This window comes from Pseudorca crassidens, chromosome 3 (genome assembly GCF_039906515.1).
Source record: "Pseudorca crassidens isolate mPseCra1 chromosome 3, mPseCra1.hap1, whole genome shotgun sequence".
NCBI classification, from domain to species: domain Eukaryota; kingdom Metazoa; phylum Chordata; class Mammalia; order Artiodactyla; family Delphinidae; genus Pseudorca; species Pseudorca crassidens.
Genome location: NC_090298.1, coordinates 144,633,896 through 144,649,806, shown reverse-complemented (window position 1 = coordinate 144,649,806; position 15,911 = coordinate 144,633,896). Strand labels below are relative to the sequence as shown.

The following is a 15,911-nucleotide window of genomic DNA, read 5'->3' as shown; positions in this document are numbered from 1 at the left end:
AGGCCCCAGGAGCTTGGCTGCCATAGGAGCAAATCACCCTATGATCAGTAGCATCCCAAGGGCATTACAGCATAACACAAGCCATGAAGACCCTGAAGCATCATAAAATTGTTTCAGCTATATTATATGTTCTTTGTTTAACAGTTTTTATTCTAGGACTGTCTCTTAAAAACTGGTTCTTACATAGTTGTTGTGTAGAGTAGTAAATTTCACTTACCTGAGAATTTTCTTCCCCAGGATGCTGACTGTATATTGAATCACATCACTTAAAAGAATTACAGCTTACTTTTCAATCATTAATTAGTTATTTACCTGAATTTTAGAGTGCCAAACACTATAATTAAAAAAATTTTTTTAATTGTAAATATCTTAGAATTTGTTAAGACAATTTTTCTGACTTCCAGTTATTATAAATTCATTCATTCCACAAAATTTTTTCAATGCCTACTACGTTGCCAGGTGTTGGGGGATCCACAGGGGTTAAGTAGAGACTTGGTTGCTACTCTTCTTAGATGCTTGTAGTCTAAAAATGGAAGGCAAGGAATAGAAAACCAAAAATAATAATAATAACATTGTGGTAACTGCTATGAAGAAATCAAGATGCTTAGATGCAGTGGAGTGAGCAAGAATATTTTATTTCCACTTATACAGAAATGCTTCTGTATACCAAATCTGCTACCCAAATCATTGCATTTTCTTTAATTGAAAATAAATACACATTTAATGCTTCCATGCACTTAGTAAGTTTCTTATGGTTTTTGAAATGTCATTAATTTCTCTTGTCAGTGTTGTGTTCATACTGAACGTAAAATATACTAGTGTTTCTGTAGGGCAATTTGGAATCATTAGTAAAATTAGCAAGGCATATAGATTTAAACCCAACGATTTCATGAAATTTGACAACTTTCATGTTTAAAGGCCAAAGGAGAAGATCTAAAAGAGAGATTAAGAGATGAGAAAAAAGAATTCCTTAGTCTAGGAAGGGATAAACAGCTAACATTTATATAGTACTTATTATGATCCAGGATCTGTCTACTCAGATTTAGTGATTTACTTCCACAGTTCTGTGAAGAAGGTATTATTATCCTGGTTTTACAGATGAGGAATTGGAAGCCCAACAAGGCATTAGGTAACTTGCCACAAGTCCTACAGCCAACAAGTGGCAGGACTAGGAGCTAGAAGTAAGTGCTCCTAGTTGCAAGTGCTTGCACTGTACCCATGGATCATCACTTGGCCCTGTCATCTGACACTCATCTCTAGATAGTTTCTGAACTGTATAGTTCCCAAGTGGCCCACTAATTGCCTCATCCAGTAGACTTACTTGAGAATTTATTTTTCTTGACATTCTGTGTAACATTTGATTCTTTTGAGCATTTATCTTCATTCTTAAAACATTTTCTTTATCTTAAGATACTTAAGGTTCTGCATGCCTTGTTTCCTATCTTTTTACACACAAAATGCTAGTGGTTTCTCTGTGGCTCTAGCAATACCCACTGGTCACGTGCAGAAATTAAGATACGTTTCCAAAAAACAAAAGCTCATTCAGCATAATGGTTAAAATCAGAGTATTTGAAATCAGTTCTAGATTCAAGTCCTGGCCCTGCCACTTACTACCTGAGGACCCTAGGGAAGTAACTTCACTTCCCTCAACCTAATTTTATTCATCTATAATGTAAAGTGTGGACAGTTGTGTGGATTAAATGGAAAGAGTGCATGTAAAGCACTTAGCATACTGCTGAACACAAATTCTCAATACTTAGTAAGTATTAGTTGTTGATGTTACCATATTACATCGTAAACATTTTTTAATTAATTAATTTATTTATTTATTTTTGGCTGTGTTGGGTCTTCGTTTCTGTGCGAGGGCTCTCTCTAGTTGTGGCAAACGGGAGCCACTCTTCATCGCGGTGCACGGGCCTCTCACTATCACGGCCTCTCTTGTTGCGGAGCACAGGCTCCAGACACGCAGGCTCAGTAGTTGTGGTGCACGGGCCTAGTTGCTCCGCGGCATGTGGGATCTTCCCAGACCAGGGCTCGAACCCGTGTCCCCTGCATTGGCAGGCAGACTCTCAACCACCGTGCCACCAGGAAAGCCCACGTCGTAAACATTTGAATTTTTTTCCTTAAAAGAATTTTATTTCTACATTGTCTTCCTGTGTTAGGTAGAGAGAGAAATTTAATGTTATAAGAAAAAATTCTTCCTGCCTTTTCATTTTTTAACTTAAAGGTCTTATATATTGATAAGTTTGTGTTTTCCCTTTGTACCTGATTGTCAGTTTTACCAGATACAATCCTTGACTCACATTTTCCTGCCTTGAGTATTTTAAATATGTTTCTCCATTTTTATTCTGGAATAAAGTGTTGCTGTTGCAAAGCTAATAATTGCCTAATTTTTTTCCCTTATGCCGTTTGCTATTTTTGCCCAGATGTCAACAGGATTTTTTCCTTTTTCTTTAAATCCTAGTAATTTTACTAGACCATGTCTTGGAGTTGGTCATTTTAGGTTGATATTCTCATATACACTCTGTGCTCTTTCAGTAAGTAGCTTCAGATCTTTTAAATTTTATTTATTTATTTATTTTTAAAATTTCTTTATTTAATTGATTTATTTTTGGCTGCGTTGGATCTTTGCTGCTGTGCGCTGGCTTTCTCTAGTTGCAGTGGGCGGGGGCTACTCTTTGTTGCGGTGTGCGGGCTTCTCATTGCGGTGGCTTCTCTTGTTGCAGAGCACAGGCTCTAGGCGCCTGGGCTTCAGGAGTTGTGGCTTGCGGGCTCTGGAGTGCAGGCTCAGTAGTTGTGGCGCACGGGCTTAGTTGGTCCGCGGCATGTGGAATCTTCCCGGACTGGAGCTCGAACCCGTGTCCCCTGCATTGGCAGGCAGATTCTTAACCACTGTGCCACCAGGAAAGCCCATATGTTTTTAATATTTGATTTGTTCCCTTGCTTTGGTTTTCTTCTTTGGGGACTCTTACTATTTGTGGGTTGGATCTTCTTTGCCTGTCTTCAGTATTTTCTGAAGTATATTCACTTCTTCTCAAATTTAAAAAAAAAATCTCTTAATTTCTTATTTTAAAATTCTTCCCCTTTTCACTGCTGTTTCTCTTAAATGCGTTATCTGTTGTGTTTATTTGCGGCTCTTATATCCTTTTAGATTTGTTTTAATTTCAGGAGTTCATGTTTTCATTTTTTTCTCTTTTTTTTTTGAGGTGTGATTGACATAACATTATATTAATTTCAGGTGTATAATGTACTGATTTGATACTGGTATATATTGCAAAATGATCACCACAGTAAGTCCAGTTAGCATCCGTCAATATACATAGTTATAAAATATTTTTTTCTTGTGCTGAGACCTTTTAAGATCCTCTCTCCTACCTACTTTCAAATATGCAGTATGGTACTATTAACTACAGTCACCATGCTATATGTTACATCCCCCTCATTATGGATTATAGTCTTTATCATCAAGAAACACACATCTTTTGTCTTGTTTACAGCTTTTTCCCTGAATTCAATCTTGTCGGATCTTACAATCATGAATGTAGCTTTCTTATCATTTATCTTTGCTTGGTAGCCTTCCCTTTTATTTTCAGTCTTTCTGAATTACTTTATATGATACACATCTCTTTTTAAAAGATCTTAATTAGATTAAAATTTACATTTAATTTCAATTTGCATACCATAAAATTCACTTCTAGATTTTTATATATAACTTGTAGTTTGATTTTCTTTATTAGTCAGCGTAGGAGTTTTTCTTTAATGGATGAGTTTAGCTCATTTTTATTTTATTATTTTTTTTGGCTGCTTTGGGTCTTCATTGCTGTGTGCAGGCTTTCTCCATTTGCGGTGGCTTCTCTTGCTGCAGAGCACGGGCTCTAGGCTCACGGGCTTCAGTAGTTATGGTGCACAGGCTCAGTAGTTGTGGCTCGCAGGCTCTAGAGTTCAGGCTCAGGAGTTGTGGTGCACAGGCTCTAGGGCACGTGGGCTTCAGTAGTTGTGGCTCGTGGGCTTGGTAGGTGTGGCTGGCGGGCTCTAGAGCGCAGGCTCAGTAGTTGTGGTGCACGGGCTTAGCTGCTCTGCGGCATGTGGGATCTTCCGGGACTAGGGATTGAATCCGTGTCCCCCGCACTGGCAGGCAGATTCTTTTTTTTTTTTTTTTAAATGTATTTATTTATTTATTTTTGGCTGTGCTGGGTCTTCGTTGCTGCGCATGGGCTTTCTCTAGTTGCAGTGAGTGGGGGCTACTCTTCGTTGCCGTGTGCGTGCTTCTCATTGTGGTGACTTCTTTTGCTGCGGAGCACAGGCTGTAGGCTCATGGGCTTCAGTAGTTATGGCTTGTGGGCTCTGGAGTGCAGGCTCAGTAGTTGTGGTGCACGGGCTTAGTTGCTCCGCAGCATGTGGGATCTTCCCAGACCAGGGCTTGAACCCATGTCCCCTGCATTGTCAGGCGGATTCTCAACCACTGCGCCACCAGGGAAGCCCGGCAGGTGGCTTTTTAACCACCGTGCCACCAGGGAAGTCCCAGCTCATTTTTATTTATTGATGTATGTTTGGTTTTATTTCTGTTATCAAAAGAGCTGTTAGGGCCTTCCCTAGTGGTGCAGTGGTTGAGAGTCTGCCTGCCGATGCAGGGGACACGGGTTCGTGCCCCGGTCCGGGAAGATCTCACATGCTGCGGAGCAGCTAGGCCCGTGAGCCATGGCCGCTGAGCCTGCGTGTCTGGAGCCTGTGCTCCGCAATGGGAGAGGCCCTCGTACCGCAAGGAAAAAAAAAAAAAAAAGCTGTTAAGATTTGTTCATATGGCTTTCTTGCCTTTTTATGTCCTTCACTCTATGATCCATTATTATTATAGTTTCATTTTGTATGTGTCCTCTGATTATTTTCAAGCTCTACATTTTTGTCTTGCAGGTTCACTTTTTAGCTAATAACATGTATACTTAATTTTTTTCTCAACTTTTCATTTAAGATATCAATCCTACAAGAAAAGTAGAAAGAAACAGTCCAGTGAACACCTGCCTGTCATTCCGCTAGATTCACCAGCTGTTAATATTTTGCTGCATTTGCTTTATTTCTGCCTCTGTGTACATTTTTTCCCTATATATTTGAAGGTAACTTATAAACATATGATTCTTCATCCATAACTACTACTTCAGCATGTATTTCTCAAGAACAAGGACACTTTCTTACTTAGACACAATACTGCTATAACTTACGTTGATGTGACATCTATATGGAGTCCATATTTAAATTTCCCCAGTTGTCTCAGTAATGTCCATTATAACCTTTTTGTTTGTTTTTGATCCATTTAAGGATCATGAGTTGCATTTAGTTGTGTTTTTTTTTTTTTTTTTTTTGTATCCTTTAATCTAGATCAGTCTCCCAGGCTTTTTTCTTCCATAAAAAATCCAGGTAGTTGATCTTGTAAAATGTCCCAATATTTGAATTCATCTGTTTGCCCATGATTAGTTACAGTTAAATTTTCTTGGCAAGGATTCATTGTAGCTTATATATCCTTCTCATTATGTCAATCAAGAAACAGTATCAGTTTGTCCCATTATTGGTCAGGCTGATTTTGATCACATGGTTAAGGTGGTGTCAATTCTCTGTTTTTTACAGTATCTTTTGACTTCTTATGAGCAATTACTGCATAGTATTTTTCTGCTTCCATCTCCTTTAATTGCTCAGCTTTGTATTACATTTAAAACACGTACACCTTTGTTACATAAAATCAATATATCAAATATCTTTGACCTCAGCTATAGAGGATGAGGAAGACGAAAAAATCAACATACCTGCAGTGTCTCCCACCTTTCCTTCTTCTCTTCCAAGTTTGCTTATTTATCCACTTTTCTTTAAAATGAAGAAAAAGGAACGTAAAATTGATCGTCATTATAAAAATGAATGAAAACATCCTTCAGGTATATATTTTCAGTCACGTGGGTGAAGCCCATCTATGAGATGTAGTGAGGTTGGAGCAGTTGGTGGTTTGATCCTTCTAATCTTGTAGGCTCTAATTATGGTGGGTAGAATTATTTTCTGGGCTGCAGTAGCAAACGGCAGAACACTCATCTGGGACCAGTGTCTAGCTGAGAGTCACCCCTGACCCTCAGATTTTCCTACTCCTCACCTTCATATGTGTCTAAGTGTGCCTATTATTCTTTTCTTCAGGTCTCCCAGTTGCTGGGCAAACCTCAGAATTTGTTAACCAAGTGTTAGAGAAGACTGCGGAAGGCAATCCCACCGGAGGCCTTGTAGGACTAAGGATACCAACATCAAAAGTGTAATCAGCCTCATTGGACCACTGGTCAGAAATGTCTGTGTTTGTCACGTTATTCATTGTAAATTTTCATTCTGTTTTGCATGTCAGTTTAGCATTATGTAAACATTTACAATTAGGTTACATTGTTTTAAGAACTAAGTAGCATAAGTGAAGCATGATCCAAAATACTTGATTATTACATTTTCAGAGCATAAACCGTTGGTTAAAACTGCTACTGGCATCAGAATTGAAACTCATACATTTAAGTAGATGTTTAGATACAGATTACAAAATCTGTTAAAGCAAAACATTTTGGAAGAGTGAAGATAATAGTAAATGCCAAATATTGTGGCAGGTTTATGCTCTGAACCACAAAAAAATTGAGGAAGCATTTTTTTAAACAGTCAGTTTAGATTGTTTTTAGAATTATTGCTTTTTATTCTAATTTTCCACAACCATTAATCTCACTTGTACATGGCACAACCCAGCACTCATGCCCATGTGCCATATTAGATGTTCATTTTCCGAGCTCAATATGGTATATATAAATATATATATAAATATATATATAATGTCTGTGCAAGTAAGAAAAAAAAAGCATATTCTTTGTGCCTTGTATTTTGGGGAAACTATAAAACTGGTAATATTTTGTATGATGAAAACCCTAATGAGGAAAAACAAGATATATAGATGGAAAAATTATGGGGTTTAAATGTTTTTTTGTTCCAACTCTTTTTCAAATTTTTTGAATGTATATAGGACTATGTTGAAATGTAGATATATGCCACAGAGTCTGTGTATTGTATAAAAAACAAAACAAAAAAACAAACAAAAAAAAGATGGCTCTAGAAAACTCATATTTCGGTACTTGACCGGAAGAAGACAAATACTTGCACATTATTGCGATTGTTTTATTTTTTGTACCAAAGACAAATGCAACTGATATGGCATACTGCCAGTCTAAGTAAAGTTTTGCACAGCTTACATGATACTGTATGAATGTATGAAAAAAAAGGAGAAAAAAAAGAAAAACGAAAAGGTCAGGGTTAGGGATCTTACTGAACTGTGAATTTTATTTCTGTTTGGGTCCAATTATCTACAGAAGGAGCATCCACACATACAGATATTATTTTGCTGTTCCTCTAGTTCGCTTCCATAGTAGATAAGTTGGTGGCCATTTAGGTGTCTATAAGTCTTTTTATTTCTGCACTTATTGTAGGAAATTTTAATATATTTCATTTTAGTAAGCTATTGGTAAAATAGTTTTTGACCTTGAAAATTAAAAAGTTTATTTAGCTTATTGTAGTATACTTCCACCAAACAACCAAAATACAGATTATTTTTATTGTATTATGTATATATATATGTAAAGACAGAAAAAAGCTAAAAATATCTAATTCTTTAGTTGCCACTTTTCCAATTGATGTATTATTGTGCATGTAATATTTTCAAAGATCAACACAAGCTTAAAACAAAAACAAAAAGATTTATAGATTTTTATATTTTTGTACAGGTATTTTCAAACTAGCTTCTTCAAACTTAACATGTGACTTATTCTTCTTCTATAGTTTCTAGAACTGAGAAATATTAACACATTTAGTTTTTAGGTGCTCTTTTTTGTTCACATAAAACAGCTTCATTAGTCAGTGTTTTAACTATGTTAAAGCTTTACCTCTTGATGAGAAATTTCTTATGTCAAGGCAACGTTATAAACCTTCCCTACAGATCTTTCCGTCCTGTCTCTCTTACTGTTTTATTTTCAAATCTTGTGTTTTGAACTCTGAAAACTGGTAGCTTAAAAATTATACCTTAAAAAAAATCCTATTTAGCCAGAAAAAAAAAATACCAAAAATTTCCGACCTAGCTGCCGGGAAAGTATCTATTTCTCCAACTATTTCTCCATTACCCCTTGGAGAATTTATTTTTAATTATAGTTTGTCTACACAGTGTGTTTCCTTTTCTGTTATTTTCTCCCTCCCCACCACGGTTTCCCATTTGTAAGTGATAGCACATGAAGCTATAGCTTATAAAGGTTTGCTTGATTCTAAAACACACAGTAACAAGTGAGCAATGTTGCTTTCATGCTTCTTTGACATTATGAAAAAGAAACTCCAAGAAGGATTGTCTTAACACCTTAGCTGAACTGTGATGCACAAGATTACCCTGTGTGCTTGGTGGAAATGTACCTGGTTAGTGCATTCACACTAAACAGATAAGCTTAGATCTAATGGTTTAATAGAATGTAAGTTTATTGTTTTAAAGTTTTTCATTTTTAGGTGGGAGAAGGCAAAGCACAGGTTTGTAACTTGGAGGTATATGAAGTTTTGACAGAATGTGTCTGGGAAATTGAAACATGTTCCAAAATATGGCAGTTTTGCAATCAGGTGAAAATCACTTCATGATAGAGATTCAGCTGATGAGGTTTATAAAATTGCCCCTTTCTAGCTGCTCTGTTAGGAATTCTGGTTTTTTATACCTTTTTCTTGTCTGCAAACCAGAATTTGATTTTTTGGTCTTGCATTTCAAAAAAAGACTTTGAATCTGTTTAGTAGATTCCATATCCTTGCATTTCAGTGTTTTATATGTACTACTTAAGTTAAATAGGTAAAAGCTTTTAAATAGTTGAGCTTTTTAATGTTGACACTTTATTTTGTACCTATTTATATATGTATGTATATCTTAGAAAAGCACTTTGTTAAAAAAAATTGCATTTTATATGATTCCTGCCATTTGCTGCTAAATCTGGGCTGGTCAGAATGCTGCAGCGATACTTGATCTAAATAAAAACCTGGCAGTAAAATGTAGAGTGAAAGTTAAATCCTCTTGCTGTTTTAACTTTATCATAAAGATGACATAGGCAAGCTGTGCAGCTTTACATTTTAACCAGGGGACTCTGTGGCATTTAAAACCGTCTAGAAATGGTTGTACTTTAATGCCAGTAATAATCTGCTTCCTCTATTGTCATTAAAATGTATACGTTTAGTGTATCACACAAACAAATCTTATAAGGGTAACGTAAAAACCCCAACAATTGTACGTGTTCTGTTTTTGAAAATTGTGGCATGTATTTTTGGGTGAAGATCATTAGAGAAGAGCTCTCTAAAGGTTTTCTGTGTTCATACATGGTATACAGATAGCTCATAATGAAGTCCAGAATTTTACTTTAAGTGAAGGCATTGTGAATTCACCTCAAATAAACCCATTGTTCCCAAAGCGATTATAAACTTTGACTCTAGTACTACTATGATTTAAAAAAACAAAAAACGTTCTTCCTCTTTTCAGATACACTGGATTCTTTATAGAGTTTGTCTCCATATGAAAGCATGCTGTCCAGTTGTTCTTGTTAAGATCTTGTCTGAGTTTTGAATTGGGTGCCACACTTTTTCAGTCAATATGATTGCTTGTTCTACTGTACCATGTACGATTCTTGTCCTCTCCTATATCCTTCATGACAGATTATGATGTGGCTTTATATTGTGCCTTACTTGTACATTTAAAACAAAACATCTCCATTCCCTTTCACTTCCTAAATCTTTCACTTTGACCTTTTTGGTAAGAGAATCAGAGCTATTATAAAAACATCATGAAGGATTTCAGATGGGTATGGTTTCAAATTCCCTCTCTTTATTGTTATTTTATATTTGTATGAAAGACCAGTTTTGAATGGTCTTTGAATATGAGGGGGAGAGATTAGCAGTAATTTCACTACATCCCTTTTTCCTAACTTTCATGAATTTGTCATACATCTTCTTTCTGATGCTTGACTTCATTTGCTCCTTAGCAGTAGTCTGCATTTAAAGAAAGGTATGCTCAGTTCATCAGCTTGAAATTGACTATTTTCATTTTTCCAGAATTTTTTAGGAGAAGAGTACTCGTTTTGTTTGTTTTATAAAACAGATGACAAGTCTCTTTAAAAGAAACAGAAGTACAGTACTTTTGAAATACAATGCTGTTAGTTTGGATTTCTTTTTTTATATATAATATTCATACAGTTATCTGATGTTTGCCTTCATTAATAAAGCTGTTAGTTTATTCACCAAAATGTCAAGAATGGATGTGCTTTTCTTTATTCCATACATTTCTAAATATTTTAGCTGCTAAGAGTTAGTTAACTTTCTAAGAAACGAAATCAAGTTGCCTTCAGCAGGAATTAACAAAAACTTATGTTCCCTTTCTTTATATAGTCTTCCTAAAATTCTGTTCAAGTATTTTCTAGTTAATTATGTAACAGAATGTTAGCATCTCTCCAAATCTTGAAACTTGAATTTTGAGAATGCATTGAATTATGCTTTCAGTGTTAAAGTTTCAAATTATCCTTCTAGTGAAGTCTATTGTGGAATACCATTTCCCATGGAACTAAGGCCATTTCCACAACTTTGCACAGAACTGCAGTCTTGTTCTTCCCTCGGATCATGACAAATAAGCCTCACACAGTGCCGTAATACTTGTGGATTCTTTTGTAATCTTTGTAATCTTAATAAGGGCATTATGAGAAGATGACTCCATGTTTTTTTAATATTTCAAACACATTGGGATGTAACCATGAATGTCAACTGTAGGAATGGTTGTTTCGTTTTAAGGAATAAGCATGTTGGGGGAAGATGATGAAAATGTACTACTGACAGTTTTACACTTCCATAGACAAGTGGGATTATGTGTTGAAGCATAATCCTCGTGCTTAGTAAACTGACTGAAATTGTAGAAATTACACCTAGGAACTGAATTATGCCAAATTGCCATTTTCCTTTAGAAAAGAGAGATTTGGGGGTAGTGGTGAGGGAATAGAACCTTAAAACTACTTCCAAATAGTATTTTGGAATTGATGACTTGGTGACTAGTGAGGAACATCAAAGTTGGGTATTTCAATGTGCCAAGTTCGGGTGAACTAAGTTTGCCTCTTTCATAACAATGTAAACACAATGGTGTAGTTAATTAAATTATGGGTGGATGTGAGCGGGACTGATTACTGTGTCTTGCCCTTCGCCCTTTGTTTTTTTCAGAACCAAATAACAGAAATGTATATGTGTGTACTGTATCTGCCTTTTCACCACATTTTTATGACACTGTATTCCACTGCCTGCTTTTTTTTTTTTTTAACCTTCTTTCCCTAGGATTTGTCCTATAACTTAGCATTTGTGGTTAACAGTGATACTAGGGCTGACTGCACATAAGACGTCACAAGAGAAGAGCGGAAGGGCAAGAATTCAAAGTGTTTGTTCATACAATGTGGCGACCTCTTTTGCATAGTTGCGTAGGATCCTGTTTGTAATGCTATCATAAATATTCTGTAGTTTTGTTCCCCACTCCCCTAACTGTAGCTATGAAACTTTTTATTGGATTTAGTCTTGTCTATTGTCTAGAAAGAATTTTATCTCGTTGACGCATGAGCTGTTTAAAAATTATTCTATTAAATGTTGGTTAATAGTTGTGCAGTTTTTCTTTTCAGAAGAAAAGGCAATTCAAACATTGCCTTTGTTTTCTGTCACTTTCCAACCCCTCAGCACTTCTAGTCAGATACAGATTCATCAGTGTATGCAACATCCTTTGTAATTTAAAATAAAAAAAGATGAAAAGAAAAGGTTTTGAATTGTTTGCCTCATGCTTTCGTCCTTCCTTTTTCTGTTGCTTTTCTGTTGCTTTCCAAGGTGATCATCCACCCTTCAGAATAACCCACTGCAACAGAATTCCAAACTGGAGACAGCAGTGAACTCTTGATCGTGCTGCGCCTCTCTTGGTGTAGTGTGCGAACAGCTAACTTTTTTTTTTTTTAACATTTTGGGCTGCTTTTTCAATACTTTAGTTAAATTTAGCTATTACGTAGAATTATTCATTGACAAAAACATTTACATTCTTTATAGTTTAGAGCATAGTTTAGTTTATCCTTATTTCTCCTCCTTGATTCTTTGGCCAAGCGATTTCTCTGAGGGAAAGAAGGTATTTTGAGTCTCTCCTGACTTAAGCCTTTGTATGTGTTTGTGTGTTTCATAATTCTAAGTAGGTCCCCAAGCTAGGCTGGGCATATACATAGAACTGTTAAATCAGGGGACCCGAGTAAACACCACTGTAGCAGTGTGTTCCTTCGGCCAACAAACATTTGTTTAGCACTTTCTCTGCCAAGACTTGTGCTGCGTACTGGCCAGAAGGAGACTAAAGAGACCGCCACTAAGTCTGCTAAGGGAGGCCACGTGTGAACAGGGCCACAAAACAACACAAGAGCTGTTAAACACACAAAGGGTTCTAGGTACATTACCGCAGAGGTATTTGCAAGGACACTGGTACCACATCAAGTGGGGTATGTTAAGAGAATTGACAGGCTGTGTGCATGACATCCCTGGTCCCTTGAAGAAGCCCTTTTTGCTTCATTTGAGTGACACTGAGGCTGTCAGGAAGCAAAGTGGGCCTAGCCTCTCATGGACTGGTTCTGCTTCAGGACTTGACCTCACAGGAGCCTCTGTCAGAGTCTGGGCACTTTAAGGAGCTGGGTGAGCCAGCCCTTCCAGTACAGCTCTTAGGAAACCAACCCTTCTGTTAGGTAGCACCCAGTGAGATGGGCTGTTCAATTGTCTCTCGTTGCCTACATTGATTTCGGAACCAGGAGAGCACCTTAGAGAGAAAAACATTAGTTGGGAAATACTTTAATATCCCAGCTGAAAGGTTCAGAATAGGAAGAAGGCATTAGAAAGTCCTAGAAGGCTAGGGTGGCATTCATTAAGCCCCTGCTAGGTGCTTTCCTATCAGGGAACTCACCTGCTGCTCTTTGTGGCCCAGTAAGGTGGGTGATCGTGTCCATTTTACAAAAGAGACTAGAACCAGATGCAGGGACTCACCCCAGACCCAGCTTAGGTGATACAGAACTCCAATTCAAATGGCAATCTGCTTGCAGCACTCAGAGACAATCCGTACCCCTCTGTAAGGGACCTGGCCAAGTCACTGGCAATATTTGGATGGATGTCTGTGTAGGAGGGAGATAATGGGCTTAGGGTCTGCAAACCAGAAAGAACTAAAGCCAGAACCTAGTAGATGCAGTAAACAAAAGCTAGTCTCAGGATCAGTAGGTAAAGGTGACGGAAGCAAAACAGCATTGGCAGTAGTCAGTGATGGGGAGTGCGGGTCACCAAATTGTATATCTATCCCTCAAAGATGGCCTCTAGCTGAAGGCCTTAGAATTGAGTCTTTTTTGTTAGAATGGAGTATGTTGGAGGGTGGAGAAAAGAGGAGCTATGTTTTCTCTAATTGCCTCATGGAAATGCAATTGGTGACTGTTGGTTGCAGAGGACTTTCCACCAAGTAGCATGATGGGAAAGGGGCTCAAGGTCACGTGGGCCTATCTACTGCGTGCAGAGTTTGGGTTTCTTCAGTGTCCTGAACAGGGAGCTTCTACTTGAGGATCCAAAACGTTTGACCTGAAGAATGTCAACCTCAGTTTCTTTAAAAGGTTTTAATCTTAAAATGTCTCCAGGAATGAGCTTAAAAGAAAATGTACAAACTCTGAAGAAAACATTAAAATACTATGAAGGATACAGAAGACGACTTGAACAAGTGGAAAGATAGACCAAGTTCTTGAATAGGAACAGTCAACGGCATAAACCTGTCAGTCCTCCTAACTTAAATGAACAATTCAGTGCCATCCCGATAAGACATACCAATACGATTTCAAAAAACTAAAGTTCACATGGGGAAAAAAGTGGGGTGTTCGATCCTAACAGATATTAAAACACATAAAACTAATATTAAAACAGTATCATTTTGGTGAATGAATGAATAGGCCAACAGAATAGAATGGAAAGTATAGAAATAGATTCAGATGTATTTATATTTAATTTATATATTATAAATAATATTAATGTTATTAATTTATATATTATTTATATTTAATTTATATGGTAAGTGTGGCATCTGAAACCAGTGAGAAAAGGATGGATTGTTCAGAAAATAGTGTTGGAACAACTGGGTAACCCTCTGGAGAAAGTAAACTTGGCTCTGTATCTCCCACCATAAGCCAACACATATTTCAAAATGGGTAAAGATCTAAATGTAAAAATAAAATTTCAAATAAAACTTTTTTAAGGCCCAAAACACCATAAAAGCCAAGTCAAAATTCTGTAGACTAAGAGACAAAGCTCATTTCTAAGGGCAAATCCTCCTACTATCTAAAGAACTCTGGGAGCTGATATGAAAAAGACTGACAACCTAATAGAAAAATGAGCAGATAGTAAAATAAATACAAGTAGTTCTCCATTCATGATAAGAGAAATGAAAATTGAAAGATGGCATTTTTCACTTAATCAGATTGGCAAAAATCCCAGTGTTTGTTAACACACCGTGTGTACGAGGCCGTGAGAAAGCAGGCATTTGTACCACATTGCTGGTGGGAGTGTAAATTGATATAACTTCTATGAAGAGCAATTCGGTAGCATGTATCAGAATTTTAAAATGCATATATCCTTTGACCTAGCAATTCCATTTGCTCTGGGCAACTCATTATCTCTCTGTGCCTGTTTCCTCATCTGTAAAAAGTGGATAACTCTACCTCACAGGGTTGTTGTGAGAGTTAAGTTAGAATGATACATATAAAGCACTTAGTACAAAGTACCTGGCACAAGGGAAGTGCTCCACAAATGTCAGTAATATAATAATAGCAGTCATGTGCATTGCATTCTTACGATGTACCAAATTACTACATTGTGCTTGGTGCTTTTTATGTATTACCTCTTTTAATCTTTCAGTCAATGCTGTGATCACCAGCATTTAGCCTCTGAAGCACAGAGATGTGAAGTGGGTTGTCAAGCAGGATTCAAGCCAGGGCAGATTCCCAAGCCTGCAATATACAGCCTGTTTATTAGGTGCAGTGGGGTGATGAACACCTTAAGGGAGGGTGTTCCCTCCAAGGCTACAGATCCAAAAAGAGCTTGAAGAATCCAGGAAGGAGACAGGGCTGTATGGGGTACCTGATGCCCTTGAGGTCCAGCTAAGAAACTTGGACTAGTTAATAAAAATTCAATGAAAGAGCCTCCATCTGTTGAGGGTCTGTTCTTAATTATTTCCATCGAAACTACTCCAGCGAGGTAAATTTATTAAATCCAATTGTACACAAAAGGCAACCACCAGGAGCCAGTGAAGGGGTGTAAGCTGGAATGTGACTTGATCAGATGTGCGTTTTAGGAAGATCCCTTGGACCGTGGGCTGGACTGACAGGAAGTACCCTAGCAAACTGCTTTGAATTCCGTACATTTAAAAATGTAATGATAACATTTGTCTTTTTTTTCTTTCACTCCACAATTTATATTCACTGTAGAAAATTTGAAAAATACAAGAAAGTTTAAAGAAATATAAAAAACTGTTAATTCCACCTTCCAGAGACATCCCAATTGATACTTTTCCTCCAGTTTTTTTCCCCCCTCTATGCAAAAAATATGCAGTCATTAGAATGACTGATGGGCGGAAGATGGGGAGAGGCCCCTGTTAAAGCGTTGCTGATAATTTCCTCCTCTCTTTCTCTCCGTCTTACTAGGTCCACACCAAGGGGCCGACTGATTTTTCCCACGAGTCAGGGAAAGTCCACACGACTCGGCGCTACCACCCTCGCTCGCCGCAGGCCGGTCTCTAGGGGTCGCTGCCGCAAAACCCGACGGGGAAGAAGGAAGCTGGTGCG

General features: G+C 37.4%; 1 protein-coding gene across 1 annotated transcript in view; it reads left to right on the top strand.

Annotated features, from left to right (window-relative positions):
* Positions 1–15,907, top strand: part of CREBRF (CREB3 regulatory factor) — a 65,493-nt gene extending 49,586 nt beyond the window's left edge. Inside the window, exons 9-10 of the mRNA XM_067732833.1 lie at positions 6,169–6,304; positions 15,771–15,907. Coding sequence (XP_067588934.1) covers positions 6,169–6,284 — 116 coding nt within the window. The 3' untranslated portion in view covers positions 6,285–6,304; positions 15,771–15,907. The remainder of the gene's footprint in view (positions 1–6,168; positions 6,305–15,770) is intronic.
* The last annotated feature ends 4 nt before the right edge of the window (positions 15,908–15,911 follow it).